The sequence below is a fragment of the Paramormyrops kingsleyae genome, chromosome 15 (genome assembly GCF_048594095.1).
Source record: "Paramormyrops kingsleyae isolate MSU_618 chromosome 15, PKINGS_0.4, whole genome shotgun sequence".
In the NCBI taxonomy this organism is placed as follows: Eukaryota; Metazoa; Chordata; class Actinopteri; order Osteoglossiformes; family Mormyridae; genus Paramormyrops; species Paramormyrops kingsleyae.
In genome coordinates, this window is record NC_132811.1 from 6,332,033 (window position 1) to 6,347,283 (window position 15,251).

At 44.3% G+C, this 15,251-nt stretch overlaps 2 protein-coding genes across 2 annotated transcripts in view; one reads left to right on the forward strand and one right to left on the reverse strand.

Moving 5' to 3' along the window:
* The window catches only part of polrmt (polymerase (RNA) mitochondrial (DNA directed)), a 50,969-nt gene extending 48,158 nt beyond the window's left edge, over positions 1-2,811 (forward strand). Inside the window, exon 21 of the mRNA XM_023844267.2 lies at positions 2,203-2,811. Coding sequence (XP_023700035.2) covers positions 2,203-2,252 — 50 coding nt within the window. The 3' untranslated portion in view covers positions 2,253-2,811. The remainder of the gene's footprint in view (positions 1-2,202) is intronic.
* A 3,911-nt stretch (positions 2,812-6,722) lies between these two features.
* The window catches only part of LOC111860460 (potassium/sodium hyperpolarization-activated cyclic nucleotide-gated channel 2), a 55,957-nt gene continuing 47,428 nt past the window's right edge, over positions 6,723-15,251 (reverse strand). Inside the window, exon 9 of the mRNA XM_023844202.2 lies at positions 6,723-14,564. Coding sequence (XP_023699970.1) covers positions 13,606-14,564 — 959 coding nt within the window. The 3' untranslated portion in view covers positions 6,723-13,605. The remainder of the gene's footprint in view (positions 14,565-15,251) is intronic.

Below are 15,251 nucleotides of genomic sequence, written 5' to 3' on the forward strand. Positions count from 1 at the left end.
ATGTATTCTGTCCGTTGCACTTTAGTGTGCTCAGGGTGCGTGTCACACCATCCCGCCTCCCCGCCCCGCCCCGGCCCGCGAGGGGTGACCTGGCACGCAGAGGCTCTATTATTTGTGTTAATTCCCGCGGCGCACCTTCAAACCGTCTGCCTCCAGGCCCGGACCGACCCCTCAGCCGGCGGCCGCTAATTAAATTGGATTTTCAAGGAGTCACGCCTGAGAGGGATGACCTTGTGTGGCAGGGTGTGGGGGCCGTCCTGCTGCAGGACGTTCCTGGCAAGGTGACGAATGCCGCTTCCAAAGCGAAAGTGAAAATGCTGCCTATATCCGATTACATAGAGTCCTCCCTCAAAATGTTTGTCCAGGGGCGGGCTGGCAACAGAAAGCAGCCAGGGGATTTGGGGGGGGCTCCCTTGGAATATCATTCCACCGATCAGGGGGGTATCCCCCGCAGACTTGGGGGAGTCCCTTTGGGATGGTTGGCCACCAATGATTAAATAGCGCAAAACCCATCAATCCTCCCCTGCGATCGACCTGGAATCATGCCGAGGTCGTCAGACGGGTTGGGCCCCCCCCTGATATACAGGCTATATAACGCTGGGGTTGGGAAACAGAGAACTGGCCCACTGGGGAAAATCCCCAAACTTCCTGATGAATCGTCCACACCTGTGCTTATCACATTTTTTGGCATAAATTTACTACATTTCCCAAACCTTTTTATATAGTACCAGTTTGAAAAATTTAAATATCCATGCAAAGCTTTTATGTTAATAATATGACCTTGATGGATATGATCTGACATTGTTTTTAGTTGCTAGGGGAGCTATTGTTTAAACATTTTCGCTGTCAAATGGCATTGTATAATTGCGTGCCTTCAGTAAGGCGATTAAGGGCCGAAGGCAAAGCTTGATTAATAATCGTCATTTTTACGTAACGGTGTTTGTTAGATTGGTTGTGGAACATTTCGGATGAAGGGAAATTCAATCCGAAAAAAAGCATTCGAATTTGTTTTGCTTATGATCTCGTCCTCTGCGGCCTGGGCAGGTGGTACCACGCGTCTCTTGCCCGCTGGCTGATACCAAGAGGCCTCTCTTCTGATGGTTTTTATCAAATTTCTGGGCAGGGTAAGAATAATGGGTCTCCCAAGACCGATATCGGCGACGCCACCTGTCACGCGGGGTCCTGCCGCTCTTCTGTCAGTCAGCGTGTTGCGGTTTTTCGCTTTATAAGAGGCTGCGCCTGTGTCTCCGCTCGTCGGGAGGCGTGTGTGGTGTGTGGGTGAAGGCCGTTGTTCTGGTGTTGCTGCAGTCCCGTCATGCCTCGCATGCATTATGAACCTACAAATCCATCGATTCATCCATAAATCTTGCGACCTACTTAACCTGCACCGGGTTATGGGGGGGGCTGCAGCCGATTCCAGGCACCATATCATGTGTGTTGGGTTGGGGGGGGGCGGGGGGGGGGGGTTGCTAGTCAAATTTACAACGCAGTATCCTCCTGACATGTTAACGTTTGATTGAGAGAATTGCAAAATGAAATACGGCTGCATCTTGGAAAAGGTTGCTGGTATCTTACTTATTTTACAGAGTATTTAAATGTTCCTGCAGTTTCTAAAATATAAAGGATCCTGTGTAGGGAACACAAAACTGAAGACATCACACACTGTCCAGTTTTCCTAAATTCAAGCACTTGGAACTTCTGATGTGTCGGTGGATGCGATTTATACACGATTCCTCAGCATGTTGGCATAATCTCTCATATGTCGTGGGTCTGTGCTGTCTGTGCTGTCTGTGCCCTCCTAAATGAGGAAAGGCAGCTTATTTTAGGTTTTCTTATTTTCTTATCTTATTAAGATCATGCATCCTGAAGTGTCAGTCTTCAGCAAAGAGGTCAGTGTTCCCCAGTCCGGTTCTCGAGGACCCTCAGTCGGTCCATGTTTTTGCTCCCTCCCAGCTGCCTGCCTGACAGTCCCTCCGTGGAAGCTGGGAGGGAGCAAAAACACGGACTGTGTGTGGGTCCCCGAGGACTGGATCGGGAAACACGGCATATACCAAAGAATGAGATTCCTGGGCAAATGTCAGACAACTCCTAACAGTACAATGCATGAAGTTAAACTGCATTAACAGGGCTTTAATTCAGACTGTTACTGTTCATGAAACAATTTTAGTAGAATTAAGTTTATATTTTTCCCTCCTGTTTTAGGGGATTTTGATCTTCAGAAGGTGAAGGAATCTACGTATTTCTTCAGCTGAGCTGAAGAATCAGCAGAGGCAGGGGGCCTGCAGTAATGGTGCCAAGTCTTTGGTCTTCGCGACCTCAGCAGAATGACCACTGCGGGGGGGGGCTGTTCATCCCTCAGTCCGCCAAGCTGCAAACTGTGCCGTTAATCCCCCCTTCGTGCTTCGACACGAGCATGTGTGCGTGCACACGCCTTTCCCTGCATCTGTATGTAATTGTATGTTCTCTTTGCGTGTTCAAGTGCGTATGTGCATGCATGCATTGACCATCCCATGCGAGTCAGGTCCCCGCAGGCGATCCTGGGGGGCGTGTATATAGTCCTCACTCTCCTGTGCAGGCCGCTCTCTGGGTCACATGACTGTTTATCACACGGTGATGCACAGAATCCCCACATTTGCCAATTCGCTTGGAGGGATTTCTAGATTGAACGGTTTACCCACTCATAATGAGTGTGTTTGTAATTTTTTTGAGGGACAGTTCATTGTCACATGTTTTTCTTCGCTGAATTGTATAGCTGCATCTTTTGTTAAACACAAATTACAGCTTCCTGAGAAATAAATATTTTTCATTTAATTAACTTTTAGCTGCATTCACTGTGATTCATTCTTCATTTCTAAACAGGTCCTGCATGTATAAAACCATGGAGACTTTCTACCAGGATACTGTTCCAGGCATTTACCGGTTTTACTTATTGTAAGATTATATAATATATAATTGCACATAAAGTATAAAGCTTTTTTTTTTGTTAAATTGGTATGGAGTTAATCCTTATAGAAATGCATTAATGAAATGTTCTCACTTCTACTGTTTTGGGCAATTCTCTACACCGCTGATTGTTTACAGAGCCACCTGTCGTTCCCAGATCAGAGGCTTTGCCAAGCCATTGCATTGAATTTTGAGGATGAGTTAAACGCAGCGTGACAATAGGCTCGCTGTCCTCTACATAATTAATGACGCTACAAAGGAAAAAACAAAATAAACGACAAAGTTGCTGCTCTGTTTCAGACTTTAAGAACGTGTCACAGGAGCGGTGTCGCGTCTGATCGCCAGAAGGAAATGAAATTTTAGCAGGGAAATTGTCAGACACGGGCATCCAGTTTCAAAGAAGATGATTGATATTTCAAATGCTGTGCATGGCACAAATAACAGGTGTGCAATTTCGGTACATTTCAAAGGCCAATATATCTAAATGCAGCAAATGCTTTCATTTAACAATTATTGATCTATAAAATATAACATAAGACATTGTAACTGCTATAAATGTTGATTATGCTTAAGTCAGCTGCAGAACATGGCAACATTAAGAATATGCGCAAAATATACACAAGTATTCACACAAAGAAAAGGTGGACAAAATAATGAGAGCTTAACAGTTCTTGATGTCACAGGCTTGTTGGAGTAGGGACACCATTTTCCTTCAGAATAGCTTCAGTCCTTGAAATGGTATCATAATATGTGTTCTGACTTCTTCAAGAGGAAAAATTCTTTGTAGGATGAACAGGATGGGAATTTCCAGAACTGCCCATAAAGGTTCAGTGGGTTTGAATTGGGCCCTGATAGGAGACTGACTTCATCCTTTTGTTCAGGAAACAATTCTTTCAATGTAACCATTTGTAATATATGGACATAATGCAGGAACAGTCTTTATACCATAGGGTGCATCTCATCCTGTGAAATAGCCTCCTATCCCTCGACCATTATACGGCCATTCGGAGCAATCATCAGACCTTGTAACGTTCAAAATGGCCGCCCAATCCAATAGGCATTGTGGTCTGAAAGCATTCTTTGGCTCTCTTCATTGTAAACATGTCTGTATGTAGGAAAATGGTTGAAAGATGACTCATCAGACCACATGGTTGCCCCCCCCCCCCCCCCATAGCTATGCAGTCCAGGTATTGTGCTCCCTACACCAAGCATAAAGTCTTCATGCTCTGGCTTTTAACACAAGCATCTTCTGAATGGCGGCCCTGCTTCATAACCGCTCTGTGGAACTCAGCATGTATCGTTTCTGTGGGGACACAGTCACCATGGTGCTGATTTATCTCTGCGGTCATTTTCGAGGCGCGTTTGTGGTGTTTAGTGGCTATCCGGATAGGCACCTGTGTCTCCCTGGCAGTGAGCTCTGCTGTGTGAGCTCTGCTCCTTCATGCCAGTGCAGTTTGTCTGCATGATGCCTTTACAGTCTATTCCCCATGACACATTTAATAATTTCACAGTTTGTGTGACCGAAGAGCCTGTAATTTGGAGAACCAGGTCTTTGACCTCTTTGGAACATTGTTGCATCATATTGCTGGCAAATGAAAGTGCCCATTTTCGGGCCTCTTTGTGGCTGCTAAGTACTGCTAAGTGGACGTTCGGCTGTGGTTATGTGGCTATGCGACAATGCACAATGCCCACGGCAGTGAGTAGGGGCAGGTGCCCTGCTGTTGATTTATCTGTGCCCGTTCTGCCTGTGGCGTGGCGTGGTGCCAGCGTAATCACATTCCATTCATGAAGATACATCACCAAGAATGTGGGTGTTTCCAGTTGCCCTAAATAAAATTATTGACTCAAGCAACAAATGGAAAGCAGGGAAGAGATACGAACAAAATACAAGACATGAACTAACTACAAAGGAGGAGATATGAATGGCTAATACAAATGTCCTTATGGAAGATTGTATTCTTTGTATGTGGTAAATGTAGGACAGAGCATGGTAAAAGGCATATGGTTCACAAACACACTCCTCTATATCTTAGCTATTCATATATGGTAGAATTGAATCAACCACTAAGGGGCATTTGGAGTAAATTCTGCTGTGAGAAATGAATTGCACTTTTCATTGCAATATCTAAATGGTTCATAAACTACTTCTCACGATATTGAATGTTTTTTAATTTAAATGAGACAGAGTTTAACCTTGTTCACTGTATGATTTTCTTTTTTTTAATGACCACTGGAGGCAGAAAGGCCTCCATTATGATTTTCTACACACGTTTAACAGAAAAATTACGTGTCTTAAAATGTTTTGCGTTAGATCCTCAGATTTTTACGCTGACTTAAGATAGTACATCTATTCTTATAATCCTGCCTCAGACCATCTATCCATCCATCCAGGGCAGGGAGTTCCTGCTGTGCTTTTTTCTGCATGTCTGACATAAAAACAAACTCTCCAAGTTAAAAGCACAGCATCTCGGAGGAAGGATGTGTAAGCTACTGTCAGAATATTGCGGACGCACGGCTTTCGTAACTCATCTATAATGGTATTCAATGCACATACCAGCTTCTGTTTTCTATAACGGACTGACCAGCGTAGGTAGCAAGCAGTGCTACGCTGCTGAAGGAGGAAGCGTTCCTATTGGTGGGAGACTGGATGGGGGTGGGGGGCTGGTCCATGCTGAAGGTCATGAGGTGAGGTGGGGGGGGGGCCCAGCCCTCGCCGTGCTGTTCGTGGGACGTGCTGGCTATCCGCCACTCGCCACGGTGCTGACAGCTTCTGAATCGTGACAGAGACCCTCCCAGCTAAAAGCATTAAAAATCAGCTGACCAAAAGAATCCTCAGAATGATCATGTGACCAGGAAGTACGCAGCTCCACATGGGTCTTTAATGGCAGGTCATCTATCCTGTGCTTCGTGACCTAAGTTCACCGTGACACAAAGGTGTGGAGTCCTACAGAATTAAAGCAAGCAGACAGACATAACCTGCTATTATGACATTTATGTATTAGATCTATCTACATAAACAAATCTAACATATATATATAATGTATTACATTACAAGATGTACGGATATTGTCTATTGTAATGCTTATTTGGAATATATTTTTTCCTATATATTTTCATTACCTTAGTCTTAGCCTTTTTCATATTTCTCTTTAGTTTGTTAAACTTTAGTGCACAGTCTCAGGACCGAATCAGGGTACATTTCAATACACGCTGTACTTCTATAACTGCCTGTGACAAAGAATCTTGAATCTTGAATAAATGAACCGGAAGGCGACATTTTGGCTGCTGCTACGTGCGACATCTGCGCTCCTGCGCCGTCCACATCCCCTACCCTGCATCCGCGCTCCTGCGTCGTCCACATCCCCTACCCTGCTATCTATCCTCTCTGTCACTTAGCTACAGAGCACCTCTCGGGATGCGTTTGCTTGTGGGGAGGGCTGTGTCTGGGTGGGGTGGGGGGAGGGGCGGGGCCGCAGTGCCGGCCCGGCTCGCCGCGTGGCGCGGGTGAATCAGAGACTGCGCTGGGGCCGCGCCTGAGCCTCCGGCAGCCGCTGAGCCGCATATCCTTGGGGTGACCTTTGTGTGACGCAGGCTGATCGACGCTCGCATGCACAGATGCCTCACTAGTGACGCAGCACTACAATCTGCAGCAGAAACTCCTCATCTTTGGATGGGGTGGGGTTACGCCGCATGGGGGGGCCCCCAAGATGGTTTTGTTTTTTTTTGTTATTCATCCCTTATTAACATCTCCATAATAATAATAATAATAATACGTCTCATAGTACAAATTATGCTTTATTGCCATTTTTATAATACAGTGAACAAACCTTTTAAAACGTGAATTATAACTGCTCATTGAGATTTGTAATATCCCTCTAAAAGAACATTTTCTCTGTCTTATGTGAAGTATAATTGTCATTATCACCAACAGAAAAGACGAGGCGTCTGCGGGGAGTATTACCAATGCTCTTGTCTTTTATTGCACTTTTTATTTACTGCATTTCTTCGCTGGACACCATCGCCACATCGACAGTGTGCCGTGATGTGCCGTGATGTGCCGTGATGTGCCAGGCGTCTCATGTGGACTTTCGTCACGGGTTCGACAGCGGTGCCCAGAATGCAGATCGTTTGATAGACTTTTTCTCTGCTTTGTACTTCTTTGGCCAAAACATTCTGAGCACCAAGCACTGACCTTTGACCTTAATCAACAGCTTAGTCTCCACAGAAAAAGAATGTTTCAACAATACATTAAGAATCATATTCCATTATAAAGATTCAACAATTTTGTCATATCCACTTATTAAAAGTACATTAAGTAATTATTAACAAATACACTTTGTTCTTTGCCGCTGACTGATATTGCCACAGGTAGACACAGCCGTAGTTGCGTTACCCCTGCAATGAGACCTGGAACTGATGCCAGAATTGCATCCCAAAGAACAGCGACGCAAATATGCAGGTACTCAGTATCGAAACCCTGTGAACCCTGGGACTAAGGAATCTTAACTGGCAGGATTCTAATTACCATCTGATGCTTTGTTTCTCTTCCGTCTCATAGGGACTCTGGTGAAAGTCGGTAAACTCCCGTGACAATACAGTTCAGCTCTGAAAATCCTTTAATGTTCATACAGGGGTTTGCATGAGAACAAGTAACTTCCAGGACATCCCAGTGACACTCAGAATGCTGCCACTTTTTCAAACTGCCTTTACATTTTAAAAACATTGTATCAACCAATTCTTTAGCCATGTTCCAAAATCTTGCATCTCTTCATGCTTGGGTGGAATCTCTGGAGCTCGCATTTTGTTGGCTTAGTTCCTTGACTCTTTTTTGGAATGGACTGTCATCCCGGAGCAGTGAACAGGAACTATCTTCTGTCAGGTTCTGCCTGCCCCGACGCTGACGGACTGCACACAACATTACAGCTCCTTTGACTGTAACTACAGCGCGTTGACGTAGAGTCTTATACAATAATCAAACAGGTACATTAGATGAGCTTTCAGCATCCGACAGAGAGCTGGGCATCTCTAAGGATTACATATGCAGCTGAAGAAATAGTTTTATTTTCTGATAAATGCAAAAGAAGTGTTAAACTGAAAATTCAGTTCTATATATATATTTATATGTAATTTACAATTTCTCCTTCTCTCTTTGTCACGTATTGCAATGAATTATCACAACAGGAGGAGGACTTTGCATTTCATACCCACACAAAGAAACAGCATTTAGAAAGGAAATACACTAGGCAGTAGGTATGTACAGGACACATGTTGTGACTCAGACAATAAAAGCAAAACCCTGATTCGCGTAATACTCCGTAGTTAACGAACGAGGACTGGTCCAATTTCGTAGTTAAGGTTTTCGGATGGAACGAGAAACAGGAGCGTCGTAAACATCACTGGGCTCCCCGAAACATTCCTGTTCATAACATTTAGCCCCCAAACATTTAAATCTGTACAATTTACAGCAGCTCAAAGTATAGGGCAGATTCAGATACCAGCATATGGGAAAAACAGCAGAGGGTCAGTGAGATACACACAGAGAATGTGCAGTCGGCGTATTCATTCAGTCACACGTCCACAATCATCTTCCGGTGCCTTTGACATTTTTTTTTCCTTTCTGAAAAACCCAAGGATTTGTGAAGTCATTGAGGTGACTTGTCCCACAAAAACGCTGGTTGTTAATTAAAGAGGATTCTCCCAGAGGAACCTAATGTCCTTTCAATCTGAAATGAACCTGAATCTGCAGTGCAATGTGGAAACCTGGAGCTTTTTAAACTATGAAACATTTCTTTTTCCCTTCAGATTTTCCTAGAACATTTATTTGGCAGTATAGGCATGTTAACGCTATATTGGCTAAACAGGAATGTCACTGATGTAAAATTAACATCTAGAATTGTGGAGAGTTGTGTAGTGACATCAGTGTGGAAGAATAAATGCTTATCATCCATCCATTATTTGTACCCACATGTCCCATTCAGGGCCACGGGGATGGGAACCTATCCAGGAAGTTATAGGTGCAGAGGAGTGAACAACCCAGAATTGGGTGCCAACCCCCTCACAGGGCATATGCAAAATTCTTATCATACCTGGGCAAATGCCGATCACACAATTTTCCACACTTATTTTTTCGTTTTTTTTATAGTGGAAATAATTAGAAATGGCAGAAACGCTAAATGACCAGAGCTGTGCAGAATGTTCTTTTGATGCAGGAATTGAGCTTTTCCGGGCAGACAAAGCTCACTAGGTCAATGAAAAACTACTATAAAACTATCAGCCTCTCAATTTGTTACACTTCAAAAAGTAATGATTATCAAAATGTATTGGAGAAAAACAACATTTGCCAAAAAAAAACTCAAAATACCCAAAATGCAGCAGTAAATTTCAAACAGGAAGTGAGAACATGAGTTGGCAATATCGCTATCCTCCCGTAACAGTCAGCTGTGCACCAAATATCTCAATGCAGATTGAGATGTAATACAGACACTGCTCCTCCATGCAACGTTTCTTTGTGACGAGTGGAAGCGAAACTACACAGAGGTCCACTTGTCACAGAACAAAGATGCATTTGGAAGTACAGCTATCCTTTCAACTTGCTTTGCATTTGGTTGTCTTTGTGTCATTTTTGTTTGTTTGTTTTACAGTGCTTCTGGTATAAGAGTCATCGTCTACTGTCCTTCACATACATTCAACATAAAAGGCTACAGATTAGCTGTAATCATTTTTAAAATCTGTGATATTCATGTACCAAATCTGTGACTTCATGTAACAAAAATTCCTTGACTTCTCCAGTTACTTTTCCCCGGGGTTAAACTAAGTAGTACTTCAAAAAAAAAAAAGTAACTTTTATGGGGATCTAGTTTAGACCAAATCCAGGTATATCGCAACATGCCATTTGTGCTGGAAGTGAAGCCGTGTCTTACTCTGCCCTCTGCTTCAATGAAACCTTACTTTTCCACTAGATGTAACTATGATCACCATTATGGAATGACCCAGGATGACAACAATGATCTGAAAATAATCCCTGGGTGAAGAAATCGGGGGAAAAAAGCAGTTAACTTGCCTCTGAAAAGGATAGAACAGGAAAACAATAAATCTGTCTATGTGTGCTTTGCTAGTCAGACATGCACACAAAACCAGCCCAAAGTTGGTTAATAGACTAATCAGGTTGTCTAAGTAATTAAATCCTGAGTTATTTTTATTTAAAGTAATTACAAGGATCATATAATAAGCCTTGGAATGGGATAATCGCATTGGAAATACAGAGCCCGTCAAACGCTATTCTCAAGAAACCATCTCATCGCTTCTCCTGCCGGGATCAGGAACGGCTTAACTGGTCCCCGCCCATGGAATACCACGAGGTCACTCTGATTTATCCGTCTCCCTTCAATCCTCACAACGGCAAACCAGGCAACACAAAAGCACCGGCCTTCCCCGGGGACTATAAGTCATTGCAAACTCTCATCTCCGGGACACCCTAGCGATAAAGCAAACTTGACAACAATCCACCCACCCATCCCAATTCGACAGCTCCTCCCCCAGTCAGGGTGGCGACGGCCCAGACCTTGTCCAGGAAGACACACAGGCCAAGGCAGGGGACACTGAGGACGGCACGTCAGTCGCACACAATCTTACTAAGAAGCAAAAAAGTCGCCATAATTAGCAAGTGCAAATATATCAGTGGTAATGTCCTGCTGTGTATGACTGGAGAGACTAATTATAGATTATTGCGGATATTTAAAAAATATGTGCAGACATTTTCAGACAGCCTATTAGGGCATTAAGTGAGATGTATCTACAGTTACTTATTTGCTGTGTAGTTTTGCCAGAAATTTTCAGTCACTTCAGTCTTTCAGTTCTATTGCTTTTTTCTATACATTTTCCATACATTATATCTCTCACAGTTTTCACGTGTCAGATTATTGCATCTGCTATTTGCCCTAAGCTGTTTTCATAATAATAAAAATAATAATGGCAGGAGATAGACAAACATCTTCCTACATACTGTTGATCGGCAACGCGGAAGAAGAGGAAGCAGAAATAGTCATTAAATAAGTCGGCTGACCATGATGAGGTGGAATGGGAACGTGGTAAACGCACATACAGGCTGCCTGATTCTACTGGGGACGTGTTCTGAGGCTGACTGGACTGGTCCTTAGTCTAACCCCCTAACTGGCACCTGCCTTGGCTTGATAGATCCAGGATAAATTAGTGAAATCTAGCATTTAAGATCTCACTGAGATGCTGGACTGAGATCTTCTAAAGTTCCTCCATAGTAGAAACTCATGAGTAAGGACTGGTCAATTCCTGCTGCACTATTTACCATGTTGCTATCCTACATCTTCTAGATAGCTGAACGCGGAGGTAAGTACCGCTCTTGTAAAATGGCTTTATAAACTGAACAAATGTGAACATATCAGCAGTTTAATTTCATTATTTGTTTGCCACTGCAATTTTCATATAATTTGTTTACCAGTGCAATAGCACATTCATTTGATATCCTGACTGCGTGGTGCTGGTTTGCGGCTGTATAGCCGGTGAATGTCATTTAGCTGAGAATGTAATTCATTAATGGAGCTGTGAGGTCAACTAAGTATCTTTTTTTATCTTCCACCAGTTAGCAGAACACGTTTATATCCGAAACACACAGACAGGCTATATTTTTTCAATGGTCCCATAGTATCACACTGAAACACATCAACCCTACAGACATTATTGACATGGCCAAACACACACACAAACACACACACACTCAATCCTGACCCAGCAAAGACTCCGGGTCTGCATTTCAGCATTTCTGCAGCGTTTCAGTAAGCAGTTGCAGTCAACCTGGGATGAAATCCAGACAGCTAATACAAACTAAAGATCATTATCAACACGAAAATTTCAGTTTACAAGCGCCAAAGTCAAGTGACACAGCAATATGAGGTGACATGAAGACTTGATTTACTGCTTATCTACGGATTCACACCTCTGGTGGATACTGTCCCCATCGCTGTGCATCCTGCAAGATTTCCTTAAAGCTACCAGGTCGATTTGACACACAGTAAAATGCAGTGAAAAGAAGCTAAGTAGGATCAAAATAAAGGCTAACTGTTTATTTTAAAAAATTATAATAAAAAATAAAACTCTCCCTAAGATCGGCCCATAAGAATGAGGTCTTTTTATAAAGTTGAGAATTGCATTGCTGTGCAATTGTATCGGCACTGAGATGCATCTCTATTCGAACATTCAAATTCCCACGCGGTGTCTCTCCCTTCATGACTCTTATTCTAGGTTGAAATCGAGACTAATCACCCAAAGTCCAGCTTACAAAAGGAGCAGGGAATCTTGTTTTTCATGGAGAGCATCAAGAACGGTATAAAATGTTATTGTAAGATGACAAGAGAAGTCCTCTGAATACACAACCCTGACAGTGAAACATATCCGGTTATTTAGAATCAGAATCTGAAATGGCTTCAGTTAGTGGGAATGGGTGCGTCTGTCGCAGAACAGACACATTCCATTCATCCATTCTCTGTAGGCAGGGTCACGGCAGTTTGCAGCCTATCCTGGAAGCTACGGGCACAAGGCAGGGAATAACCCAGGATGGGGTGCCAACTCATCACAGTTCTGTATAATTCAGTTTCCATTATCCTACATACAACAGCCGTTCTTCACTGAAGCTACAATCCAACTTTGTGCAAGTTCCAGGACGATGACAAACCTTCAACTAAATATTTTATCCTTAAAACAGAAACACACCACTATAATGTTTGCATCTTTTCTTCATAAAAACCATGAGAAATGGGAACGAGAAAAAAATGTAACCAAATTGCGTGGAGAAACAAGTTATGGATGTAAAATCATAATAAACACATAGGCTGAGATTAATTATGGCTTTAAAAGTAGGAATCAAGGCAGTTAAATGGATCTCGTTTTATATTTTCAGGATTGTTTTTGTTTTTAGTTTTTTCTCCCGTTTACACAGACACACATCACCATTGTGTTAAAGATCAACTTTGGTCTGAAGAAATTACAATGTAGATCAAACTGCCAGGAACGCACTTTGACACTTCTCATTTTTACATGTTCATTTAAGATCGACCAGCGGTCTAAAATACTATAAGCTTTTTTTTATCATTTTCTTTTTTTTCTAAAACAATACTAATATAACAGTTTCATAAGTAGAACACCTAGTTATATAGCAATTTCATACACAAAAAGGACACCCAAAAAAACACTTTTGCAAAGCGTTAAACTTCATAATTGTCATCCGAAGAGGGTCCCTGATTTTCTCTTTTGTTCCAGCTCTCGCTAGTTTGCATTGTTTGGATTTTATACATTGTGTGACTTATACATTATGTTTTTTTTTTTACAGTAAAGAAAGCAAACGAAGGAGGCGTCGAAGGCAGGATATGAGCAGGTGCTACAGCTATTCATTTACGTGGGTTTATATTACACGCGTGTAGAGTACAAATATTCCACTACTCCATTCTAAATTGTTAGGTACAAGTTCCCTCTTTGCATTGTCACCAGTCACTCGTTATACATTCTTGTTGTGAGATTCGGGGACTGACAGGGAGAGGGAGACGTGGGACGAGGACCAGGACCAAGACCAGGACCAGGACCAGGACCCTTGTAGCTCACAAAACACGGCTCCTCAGCACACGGGACTCTTCCGTGTCACAAGTTGGAGGAGAGCCTGGATCTGATGGAGTCCGTTTCGGGGAGACTGACTATGGAATCTTTCTTCGGTGACCCAGAGTCCAGCTGGCCCAGTCCGACAGCGGCGGCCGCCCCAATCCCAGGCGACACGCCGGCGAGGGACGAGGAAGGGAAGGACCCCATCGACATCTGATGGGGGAGCATTACCCTCTGTGGCACCGCACCCCTGTAACCCGAAGCCCCTGACGTGCCAGGGTGGGCCTGGGGAGGCCCGATGGACGTGGAGGAGACGCGGCTGGACTGTGGCAGGCTGGGGGCCGCCGGTGGAGCGCCCTCGTGTGGCAGGGAGGGCTGCGATGCCGACAGAGCGCGGGCATCTTGGCTCAGACTGCTGCTGTGCAACGAGTGGGTACTCTTGTGCGTGGCAGGCCGCTGCGTGGGGCTGGGGGCCCGCTGCTGGACTAGGGAAAGCTGAGAGCCAGAAGAGGCCCCCATGGGACTGGAGCCATACTGGAAAGTTCGTGCCCCGGTGGCGAGCGGGCTTTGGACAGGGGGGCTGGAGATGGCTGAGGCAAAGGACCCGCCAGAGGCCTGGGGCTGGACAGCCTGCTGGGCCTGGAGAGGGGACACCGAGACCGGGCTGGACAGGCTCTGCACCACTTGGAAGCGGCGCACCATCCTGGGCGACTGCAGCGCCATGGGGCCCACCAGCGGGCTGGCCACCTGGGGGCAAAAGCTTAAGGCCACGGCCTGCTGTAGCGTGGCGATGGCCGAGGGGGCCTGCGAAGGGCCTGGCGGGGCGAAGATGCCCCCGTGCATGGGCGGGGTCAGCGACATGGCACGCGGCTGGTCCACTGGTTGCACCATCTCCCGGTCGTACTTCACGATCTCCTGGATCATCTCGTTCTCATGGTTGTTGAAGACGCCGGAGTTGAGGTCGTGCTGGACCTTGTGCATGAGGATGGAGTTCTTCTTCCCTGGGGAGGATTGGAGGAGAGAAATTTGATTTCAGTGACCTCTGACCTGGAAGCTAAGCAGAACCCAGCCACATTCATGGATTCACATTAATATCACTCCAGTGATATTCTGCCTAATAGTTTTCATTTTCCATTAAAAATATTACAAAGTTCTGATCTACAAAAGCCAATGTATGTGTCAGTATTCATACTGACAAATTACGGGTATTATAGCTAGCAAGCTTTGTTCCAAAATAGTAGTTAAAATTACGTAAAAACCAGTGTGAAGTTTAAGGTAATTTAGGAAGCATTCTATAAGGTAACCAAATGACTAAATAACCAAACAATAATGACAATATTGACAATAACAATATGTACTAATTGATTGACATGCTTGACTCTCCTTGGATAAGAAATCAGCATTAAGCTGGTTCAGTGTTTCCCAATCTGGTCCTCAGGGACCCACAGACAGTCCGTGTTTTTGCTCCCTCCCAGCAAAGTGGACAGTCTGGCAGGGAGCTGGGAGGGAGCAAAAACACAGACTGTCTGTGGACCGGGTTGAGAAACACTGAGCTAGATGGATGGTAACAGCGAGGGCGTGTGCTGCTGGACCAGAGAAGTAAACAAGAAGGGAGTCCGATAAATATTACCAAGAGGACCTCACACCCGCTTCTACAGAAATCTGACGGCAATTCACTCGAGTAAAGC